The 11,492-nt window shown below is 35.9% G+C and overlaps 1 protein-coding gene across 1 annotated transcript in view; it reads left to right on the top strand.

Annotated features, from left to right (window-relative positions):
* Positions 1-373: 373 nt before the first annotated feature.
* The window catches only part of LOC106146920 (putative uncharacterized protein ENSP00000383407), a 24,307-nt gene continuing 13,188 nt past the window's right edge, over positions 374-11,492 (top strand). The window contains exons 1-3 of the mRNA XM_013505892.1: positions 374-462; positions 3,543-3,580; positions 5,308-5,394. Of these exons, the coding sequence (XP_013361346.1) occupies positions 374-462; positions 3,543-3,580; positions 5,308-5,394 (214 nt within the window). The remainder of the gene's footprint in view (positions 463-3,542; positions 3,581-5,307; positions 5,395-11,492) is intronic.

Raw genomic sequence — 11,492 nt, 5'->3', positions numbered from 1 at the left:
ATAGCATGGTAGAGTCTTTGCTAAGCATATACAAAGACCTGGTTTGATCCCTAGAAACACAAGGGAGGAAAGAAGGTACTATGCAGTGTTATTAACACTGTCTGTATGCATCTCTCCCCTTGGTTTTGTTGGGTTGGAATTGTGGGGATTTAATTACGTGTTTTCATTTAAAAGACTTTTTTGTTTTTCAGTTGGCCAGGGCTTACTATAAGGTATAAGCTCCAGTTAATAAAAACAAACAAACAAACAAACAAACAAACTATACTCTATGTTTTTCAAAGTTACAAATATAAAAGGAGGAAAAATAACATGAACAAAAAAGTGAGTCAAGATTCTAAGATGCATGGCAGAAAATAATTGTACTCATGGATAAATGATACTTCAATGTTCTCTGATTTCTTGGAATGGTTTCATTTTACAGGAAGTTTCTAATTTTGAGAATGGAAAACTGAGAAAGAAAAAGTAAGTCAAATTTACTTTGTAAAATTTCTCTTAGTTCCATAATGTTGAATGTGTGTATTTTAATGGTTTTCCTGCCAAAGTCTTTTCTCCAGTGTCGTATAAACGTCTAGGTGTGCACTGCTCTGCCACCACTGCTCCATTTATGCTGATGCATGGGAATCCTGTGTTGTAAAATTCCTGTAGAGAGGGATTTGAAAATTAAATTTTTCAGAAGAAGAAATATATTTAAACTAGGCTCAGATTAAGGTGGGAGCCTACTTGAAACATGTTTCTATCAGTGACCTAGTAATCGTCTAAAGAATTCCTCTAATCCACACAAAAATGTGTTTGCAAAGAGGTTTGGGTTATTTAGGTCAGGCCTGGCTTTACATTCAGTATATCGAGTTGCCAGAGGACGTGACTTACACATGTTACATAAGGTAATGGGATTTTAACTAATAAGCAAAAAATACACGGGGACAGGAGGTCGGTGTATGGAGAAATTTCCAGACTGCTGATGACACAGGAAAATGGCTTTTGCAATGCTTAGATGGGTTGGCGACCAAATTGTAAATGGTGTGAGGCTCTCCTTGAGTGCTTTCTTTTTTCTACAGCCCTGCACCTCTCCTGGCTCATTCTGTGTTCTGTATTTTTTGCTCCCTTTCCTACTCAATGCTTTCTCCTGTTAAGGGTAGAAAATGGATCTTTCCTAAGTAGGCAATTTGATGTTTAATAGATTAGATTCCCTGCCAGACAGATGTAGCTGTATTCTAGTCACATCTAACTACTTACACTACAACCCTGGCATTTTAGGAGTGAATTGGAGTAAAAATACAGTCTCTGGGAGAACCTAGTCAGTCTTATTGCCCCACATGTGTAGCGATTCATTTTATTCACAGATAGAAAATTTACTAATTCTAGGTCAAATACTTAAATTAAATTGCTGCTGCCAGATTGTGATAGTTGTGTCCACAGATTAAAGAATACCAAAACTTGGAGGGTCAGAAAGAGGATAAATTAAAGTGAAAGTGCCTGATGCTGACAAATTATGATCCTTTTCAACATCAACCATATTGATTAAGGTTCTCCTCAGATTCTAACCTATTACAATAACATTGAAGATTCATGTTCCTTGAATGTCTATTCCCTAAAATGAATAACATTTCATGTTGTTGCATGCTTATGTCACTTTGTAATAGTATGAATAGCTTCTTTTGGAAACATTTGCTACATGTCAACAGATGTTCTAGGCATTGTATGTTACAAATTTTAAAACAACTTTTCCCCAAATGGCTAAGAAAATAAATATATATGCAGGTTTTTGCATACAGTCCTGAGCTTAACAAAAGGGTGAATTTGACTTTAATTTAATGATTACAGAATATTGATAGTGGAAAATACTTAGGCTATCACAAAGTTTTATGTACAGGATATATACATGAATTGATTAACATGATCAAATCAGCATCAGCACAGTGCCATATTTTGTTTTAAAACATTTCATTATGGAAGTTTTCAATTCTAAGTAGAGGAGGAGCTCATGATGAAATCACATTGTCAAGTTTGAACAGATGCCAACCTCTTATAGGCCTTGTTTTACCTTTACTCATTTTATTACTCCCTGCCCCATCCCTACTAACTTTTTTAATAAAGCAGATCTCAGAAATATAATTGCAAGTTTTATCTGTATTATTATAAAATAAGAACTTTTTAAAAAAATATATAAACAAAACATCCCACATCCCTAAAATGAAATGAGAAAAATAACATAACATTACCAGATATACAGCCAATGTGAAGATTTCTCTGATGATCTCAAGCACTTTACAGAAATGGTTTGAGACAGGATTCAAACAAGCTCAATCCAATATTGTCCTTTAATTTATATATTTCTTCTTTTATTTATTGAAGAAACTGGATTGAATACCTTAACTTTCCCCGTTCCATCATCGGAGGTTGAGCAACTCAGGGTATTTACACTGAGTTACATCCTCAGCCTTTTTAAATTTTTTTATTTTGAGATTGGGGTTTGGCTAAGTTGCTAAGTTGCTCAGGCTGAGGCTGAACTTGCCCTTTCTGCCTCAGTCTCTGAGAGGGCTTGGATTACAGGCGTGTGCTACTTTGCTAGGCTCCTTGTTATGTTTTTAAAATATGTTTTTCTGCACTCTCTGCTTTTTGTAACTGTTTAGTTTTTAATTAAATCTTGAGATGTTATGTGATGAAAGTTTGATGTTTATTATATATATATGTGTGCATATATATATATGCATTATTTATTTATTTAAAAGAAGATCTTCACTAACTATGTACTTCTTCATAAACTGTATTTTCATGCTGGTATTACTGCTCAGTGAGTTCAGATATTATCAAGGATCCATCTACCATAAAGTTCCCATTAGTCTTCTAGCTGAAATCTTTAGCAGCGATTTTCTATATCTATTGTTTTATTAAGGATTACATGGTGCTGTTCTCAGTGTGTATGATTCATTCTAAGTTTGTTAACATGAATTCCTGTTGGCCTGAACCCACAAGTTCTGTATCTGTGGATTCAATCCACTTCAAGTTGGAAATATTCAGAAAAAAATTGTGTTTATATAACATATACTGACTCTCTTCTTGGCATGATCTCCATTTAAGCAATATGCTGTATTTGGTATTATAAGTAATTAAGACATGATCTAAAATTTACAGGAGCCTGTGTATAAATTATATGCAAATATTCTGTTATTCTTTATGAGACCTGAGTATCTAAAGATTTGGTATCTCCAGGGGTGCTGTGAAGTGAAGTTGTGCTGGAAACAATCCCTGCAGATAGTAATGGAAGATTGTATTTCAAACAGACTCTTCATTGACTATTTAGTTAATGTAGAAATGGCTCACTTTTTTCTTTATCAGAGTTTCTGAGCATTAGTGTCTCTATGTTGCGTGGAAATTTCTAAGTCAAGATTGCCAGGTAGGATCAGTAAAGTTCAAGATTATAGGTTACAGGAAGAATTCATTTCTGCTTTGAGAGGCACTGCACACAAACTAGCTTCTGTTTGTTTGATTAAAATGTTATTTATTAAATCTAGATTTAACTGTGTGTTGTTTTATCCTTTTAGGTCATCCTGGAGATTTACATCTGAAAATAAAATATTTGGTTAGTGGTCATAAGATTCTTTGTGTAAATTATGTATTCCGTTTCCTTAAAAGTTCCTTTCTTCTGCTACTGCTGTAAAGCAACAATAAGTGATAAATGAAAGAATGAGTTCTCTTTGAATTCTATAGAAGAAATTAAAACAAGAAATGTGGATCCATTCTAACTTCAAATGATTTAGACAAAGAAATCATTAATTTATTTGGGATAATTTCTTTGTATATTTAAAAAGAATAATTTTCTTTGGTAGTTTATTGGCTGATTATCCTCCTGCTCTCCACATTTAGCTTGGCTGGTGCATGGTCAAGGTGACCTGTTAGAGATTTTTTCAGATGTATGAATTTAGAAGTAAATAAAAAAGAAGCAGAAAACAGTTTCATTACAAAAGACTCCTCCACAGCATTTTACACACCAGATCGTCTCTTTAGGTTCTGTCATCATATCATCCACAGTAATAAGAAGGACAATTGGTTAGAGTTGTATTTTAATTCTAAAGTAGATGTATAATTCTATGAATAACTTTCAGAAAGTTAATAAATCATCTTCTTCCTTTACAGGATATAGGGATTGAGACATTATAAACCATTCACTCACAGTGGCAAAATATCTCGTTTATTCAGTCAAAAATCAGTTTATTTATGCAGTGCCAAAACTGTGGTTCTGTTTCTTCCTTTTCTTTCCTAAGCAGGGCCTTGGATTCTGCTCATCCTCATTTCTTTATTTCAAAGCCAGTTTCCCAGTGGAGTCTGAAAAGCTCAATCTGACCTCAGCGGTGCATCTTCCAAGGGTCTCTGCCCCGCTATTGGTTTTGAAACGCTTCCAGCAGTGGCAGCCATCGGGACCACGTCCTGTCTCATTAGTCAGCACCCTGTAAAGTGCTACTTATTAAATATTTTGAATATCAGCCATGATTTGATTAGTTCATAGCATTAAATGAAAAGAAGCAAGAGAAAATGTTATTTTCCATGAAGATTGTCGTCCGAGCAAATTTGTCTGTCTGTGCGTATAAGACGATGGGTTTCGATTTGGAAACGTAACTCCTGATGATCCCTTGACTTTCCCATAAGCAAAAAATGAGGGCAAATAGTGACTGTAGAAAAAATACAGTGTGCTTGTTTTTTCCTATTGTATGCTTTGGTTGTGTTATTGAAAACTTGTTTTTATCAATATATAACACTATATATTGAGTGACTCATTTTTGGTAAGTCCACTAGAAGAGATACAAATTCTTCATTTGGCACAATTCATTTCTCTGTATGTCTGTGTCTTACTTTATGAGGACAAAGCTCAGCAAATCATGATCCTACCACCCAAAGATTTTATGGTTTCATGAAAACTATCAGAATTCAATATTTTCTCTGCAGAGTTACTTATATTAAAATATCAGAGAATGTGAAGGGTGAGGATACTTTAACTTATGTATAAATCTGGTTATACTAAAAGAAAATACTCCAAAAATAATGCAATCATAAGTTACCAGTTAGTACTGGAGTAATAGCATTTTACCATGCATGCGTGAGTGCTCATATAGTTCATGAAAATAAATGTACAGCTCACAGGTCACCTGGCGTCATCCACCAGGGAGTAGAATTCCCCAGAAAGAGCCACACAGTTCCTTACGTCACCTCTCAAGAAACAACCATGTGGTGTGTTTTGATTTTAAAATTTTTTACACTTACTAAACAGATGTTGCTGTAAATTCTGCACACCAACCCTCTGCTTTACTTTAGAAGGAAAACCTGTGAATGACACATTCTGGCAAGAATTCAGCAAGGCCGAGAACCATTCCCACGCCCGAACACTTTGTCAGCTAAAAGGTAATTATTAAATTTAAATCAGCTGATTTTGCATTTTTCTAAATAGTTTTAAGGGCAGGTAAGGGAACTTTATACTTTTTATCATTAAAATAAACACTGCATTTTGGTCTACTTAAATGAAAGAATAAATAAGATAAAATATATTATTATAAATTATCAATACTTATAATTAATAAATATGTGCATGTATTTATACATAAAAACACATGCAGCACACAGACAGGAAGTTAAATCTAATTAATTTCCTGGTTGAAACAAAATGTAAAGAATACATTACAAATAATATTTGAAAATCTTTATTGTCCAAAAGAATTTTACAGTGCCCTAAAAATCAGCATGCAAAAAACCCTCCAAAGGTAATAAAATACTGAATAATTATTACATTTAGGTTTCCTAAAATAACTTCAGAGACTTAACTTTGGTTATTAATTCAGAATTATGTCATTTTATAATTTGAAATGTCCCAGGAAAAATGAATTAACAATCAGGTACAAAAAAAGTGTAGTATTAAAAAATAACTTCAGGGGGCTAGGGATTTAGCTCAGTGGCAAAAGCGTCTGCCTGGCAAGTGCAAGGTCGTGAGTTCGGTTCCTGGTACCGGAGAAAAAAACCAAAAAAAAAAAAAGAAATAACTTCATAATTGAAATTACTTAACTTAGGGGAAATAATGAATAAAACAGAAAATTTTAAGAATTCATAAAGATAAAAACAGTGTGAAAAGTTGATCAGTGACAAAGTAGTAAATGATCTTGGCCTTAGGTGAGATCTTTCTGGTTGGGGACATTTTCCTTCTCATACAAAAAAAAAGTCTCTACAGAATATTTCTCAGCTTTGATATTTCTCAGGCTCCTCAGTGACCATGTGAGTTCACGATGTGTGTGTGTGTGTGTGTGTGTGTGCCCAAAAAGTTCAGCCAACAGTTCAGCAGTAGCAGTTGAGTCACAGGACATTACCTAGGGATTAATGCTGTGTTAGGAGGAGTCGATGGCCTGAAACCAAGGCTGTCGCTGCCATTATAAATTGAAGAGGGTAATACAGTTGGGGGAGGGACGGTCACAAGAGTCGGACTCAAATTTTATGGGTGTAGTAGCTTCATTTGGAAGGCTCAGAGTATTTCTAAGCAATTAGTGCCCTACATATCAACCCATAATATTTCTTTCTCATTTTAAACACCACTTTTTAGCTGTTAATTGCATAATTACTTAAGAGTGGTTTACTGTGCCTAAGGGTAAGCAGTGTGGAATTTAGTGAGGTGAAAATAGGAAAGTGCTCATTGCAAGCATGCATAGCCCCTGATTTTGTTGGTCACTGATGATGAAATTGTAAAGATAGTCACCATAAAATAGAAGAAAATATATAGAGAGACTGTGGGGGTGACATTAATGAACTCCTAAAGAATCTGTTACAAACTGCACCACTCACACTAAAAGAGATTATTTCCTTCAATTTCAATTTCAAAATGCTATTCATACATGGTACACATTATATTAATAACCTTTCATCCCTAAAGAATATTGAGGCCATATGAAAATAAAGTTTTCGTAGGCTATATTTAGCTGAGGTTTTATGTTTGTTGTTTTAAACCTGAAAGAGATTTATGTAGCTCACCAACATAACTACGCTTATATCTGTGAAGCCAAAGTTAGTCAGAATAAGTTGAGTACCAGAAGCATAGTACTAGATTACCTAGTCCATTTCCTTTACTTTCAGAGAAAAATTTTATCGAACTGACATCCATGCTATTAAAAGAGACTGTATCTGTAAAACAAATGCAGGGCAAATTGATTGCTCTGGACTTTCCAACTTAAAAATTTGCATAGCTTAGGTGTCAAGGGAAATTAATCTGTAATTTATGTTGTGTTGTACTTTCAGCAATGCAAACAGGGAGAATATTTATAATATTCATTTTTGTAAGTTAAAGTCAATTTTAAAATCTTCAAATTTTTGGGGGGTTTGTTTTATGGAAGAAAACTGAGAAAAAAATTTCAGTCTGTATAAATTGATTTTATCCAAGATCAAGTCATGATTAAATAAAGATAGATTGAAGAACAAAATTATTTTACTTTGTACCAAAGAATACAAAGAATGAAAGCAAAGCAACATTTAAAAATAATGAAACGGAAACAAAGCATATTTGCAGATTTAGAGATTTTTTCAAACAATCAGTGTAACTATCTTAGGCTATTCCATAAAACATATTTGAAAAATATGATATATTTTAGTAAAGGAAGTTAGGGACTATGGAATAAAGTTAGGAAATACGGTTAGTTAAAAACAGTAGTATTAACTCCACCCACATTGTTGTAGAATTGCTTTAAAATTTACTCCTTTTTATGTTAGCTTAGTGACATTATCTAAAGAAAAAACCAAAAGGAGAAAGAGAGAGAGAGAGAGAGAGAGAGAGAGAGAAATGCTCTTGGGGCCTCCTATTTTATCATTCAAATGTTATAGGCTTGAAACTTTTATTCTCTCCCAAATTCTAGTCAATGTTGACCAGCCTCTTGAAAGTAAGTATATAAACATTTTGGTTTAACTTTAAAAAAATCTCATTAATCCTTTTCTTTGTTGGGCTATTGCCTAACATCCCTACTTGTGTATGACAAATATATAAAGGTATAATTATATTTGTCATTCTGATTAATATTTAGAGACCATGTTTTTTTAGTGCTGAGTGTCATACCTTGTGTATGTACCCCCAGATCAACACATTTAATTACAAAAAAAAAAACCAGAAATAAAAGGGGCTTCCCAAGAGTCAGCAGTTCAGCCCTGACTAGACTGGACTGCATGAGGAACCCCAGAGGGAAGTCCAGTTTCACACCTGAATGCCATGTATGATGTGGGAATAAACTCTCTGAGCAAAGGTGACTGCTGGAGTGGTACCTCTTAGACTTCCAAGGAAGGCTTGCTGAATTGAATAATAAGAACACCCAGAGTTCCTGTGTTTTGCACAAATGAATCTTGGGATCCTTCAGTTCTTTAGGGAAGTTTCTATGAGGGTTATAAGTTGCCTGCTTGAAAATTAATATGGTTGGAAATATCTCTATCAGAATCACCTAGAAGCTGATTGGAAATAAAGAATGTATTTTTACCACTCTCTTCTTTTTCCTTCTTTCCTTCATCCACATCTGCATCTGCATCAGATCATTGACCCCCAGTTTTCACACTGGATAGTACATTCTTACATACATATATATTTAAACTATATTTGTGATCCACTAGGTAGTTAATGGATTTCTTATAAGCTGTTGTCACAAGCAAACCATCCAAATGTTTAGTGGCATAAAAAGACATTTTATAAGGCTCATAAAATTTATCTAGATGTCAGGAATTTAGTCAGAGCAGGGCTCAGGATGTAATGTCTGAAGCTTCACTGGGAATGACTTGAACGACCTGGAAGAACTAAAGAGGTTGGTGACTGGAATTACGTTTCCTTGCACATCTGGCACCTAGTCTGGATAGACTGGGCTTGCTCCCTGAACTCTCTCTCTCTCTCTGGAGAGGCTATACATTGTCTTCCCATGTGATGTCAGCTTCTCTCAGCCTAAAGATTAAGTTTTAAGAGGGTAAAATAACATGCCAGTCGTTTCACATTTCAAAAGAGCATATGTTTGGAAAGGAGCATCTTGAGAGTTAAAGACAGGACTGGCCACACTCCTTCTGACCTGGCCTTGGAAATCACAAAGCATCATTTCCACTAAATTCTACTGGACATGTGAGTCTCTAAGATTAGCGTACATTCAGTGAGAGGGAAGACAGGTTCCACTTCTTGAAGAAGTGGCAAGGTCACGATGCTGAAGAATGTGTGCTCTGGGAGATGTGGTTGTCGCCTTCCTTGAAAACTGCAATCTGCACATTGCTAATTCTGCTCCTGTCACTATTTAGAACCAATTAGTTCTGTTTTTCACAAAGTTATCTTTGTAAAGTAATATTTTGGAGATCACAGCTAGCAAAACATGTATTAGACACACATCAAACAGTTAGTTTTCACAAAACGCAGTTATCTTGGTATCTCATCTTTAGTCCAAAAGCCTCACAGTTCTCCCACAGCAGGGATTGTGTCCTGGTACATTTATAACAGATTTTATTCTGAAGAAAAGCATGAATGTGACCATGTAGTATGTTAAAAATCAGAATATTTTACATCAAACCTATATATTTATATTCTTTTGGAAAAGGATAAACGAAACTGATAATACTGGACAATCCAAAATCTCAGCCGAGAAAGCTGAGAGCTTCTGGCTGTGGAGCTGGCCCTCTAGCATACTCTAGTATACCCTGTCTCCTCTGCCAAACTCACTTCATCTTGTTATTTGTTTGACTATTGTAGATATTTGCATTTGCAGCACTTATTTCATTGAATATATCCTAGCTCTTTCACAAGGTATTGAAGGCTCATTAAAATTAAACTACACTTACCAATTCAGCCTGTGATTGTCCATTCTGCCATGTCAACTTGGTCATGCTGCGTACCTCACCTCTAGACTTCTAAGATTTAAGCCTGGTTAGACAGTGAGAGGCAAAAATGAGGTGTGAAGGTAGGTTCTGAGAAGCATCTGCAGTGTTTTGCTTGGGAACTGCATCAGGGAAGGGTATTACTGCCACGGGTAACAAAGAATTAGTTTCCTCAGGCAGATCAGCAAATGCCAACACAACAGGAGGTGAGGCAGGGATACCTCTGTCACGGAGGGTGGGGTGTAAAATAAATATATCAGAATTTAGGAATTCAATGTCTGCAGGTTCATCAGGTTTCTCCCAAACATCTCGATCCCAATTTATAGGTTTTCATTCTTTTCCAATTACTGCCTCACTTTAACTATAGCTATCCTTCCAGTCAGGGGGTTAAATGTGCACTGTAATTTAGTTAACCATGTGATGACTTATACTTGGATTTCAGTAACTTCAGCCCTACAGATACATGAGAGAAGATTCCTCTTCAGGACACATTTAGGAGCCTGTAGGTTGTTTAGGCAAGTCTGGCACTGGGGAAATTGAATCTTTGAGCTAATTCTGTTCTTTCATTACTCTGCACAGAGATGCTAGGAACAACCAGCCAACATCATATTTCTTAATCTTCCAAAAATTCTTAAAAATGTAATGCCTTAAGTCAATAAAATCTTTGCATCTCACAAGTAATAAATTAGGACTATCAAATGGATCTGTGATGTTTATTTCTTTCAACAGTTCACACCATGGTCTATCCATTCTTTCTACATTATCAGGAGAAGCTATAATGACTTTAAGCCTCATCAAAGTAAGGAGCCAATGCCAAAAACCACTACACCGATTAGAGAAATTCTCCTTACAATGCTTTTCCTACAGAACCAGTCCTGGTACTGAGATTTATATTAGTTAGCATTTTACAGATGTACTGAATCTATATGTATATGTGGATTTATATATATTAGGTAAGCTTACAGGCTCAGAGGCCAGAGAGTTCTCAGTAGCTGTTCAGGGGAGGGAAGCTTAGAGCAAGAAACATCAAGGGTAAAGTGTCAGTTCAAGACTGAAGGCCTGGAAAGCCCTTGCATAGTTGCCTGTATGAGTCTGTAGTGGAAGGACAACTGTTGGTCAATTTATAATCCCACAGCTAAACTGAGTAAGTGTGGCGCTGAGTATGGGAGGCCTACCTGAGAATTGTTACGAGCAGCACAAGAGGCAGAACTAGAGAAGAAGGAGGTTGTTGGGAGCTGAGAGAAGCTGTTAGGAACTGAGAAAGGCTGTTGGAGCTGGTAGAAGCTGTAAAGAACTGTTGGTTCTCTGAGAGGAGCTTGTCATGCTGGCCTTCCTGATGAACTTGGCTGTTCTCATCCTCTGAGGACCTCAGGACCTTGTTGGCACTGAGAATAGCTTTGGTTCACTTTGGTGGAACTCTCATTCTCACTCTTAGTATTGCTTTCTGGCTCCAGAGGGGAAGATGGTGCACTGCCAGTCTCCTGGACAAGCTTGCTGCATTGGCTTTCCTGATGGGAACTCAGCCATCTTGATCATTGGAGGAGTGCAGGACCTCACTGTTGCTGAAGGTGGCTGTTGAACCTTTCGGGGGAGCTCTGGTTCTTACTTGTGCATCATTTCCTGGCTCCAGTGCAGATCCCTCA

Source organism: Chinchilla lanigera, unplaced genomic scaffold (genome assembly GCF_000276665.1).
Source record: "Chinchilla lanigera isolate Chin_1 unplaced genomic scaffold, ChiLan1.0 scaffold00006, whole genome shotgun sequence".
Taxonomy (NCBI): domain Eukaryota; kingdom Metazoa; phylum Chordata; class Mammalia; order Rodentia; family Chinchillidae; genus Chinchilla; species Chinchilla lanigera.
This window is presented reverse-complemented; position numbering and strand designations above follow the sequence as displayed.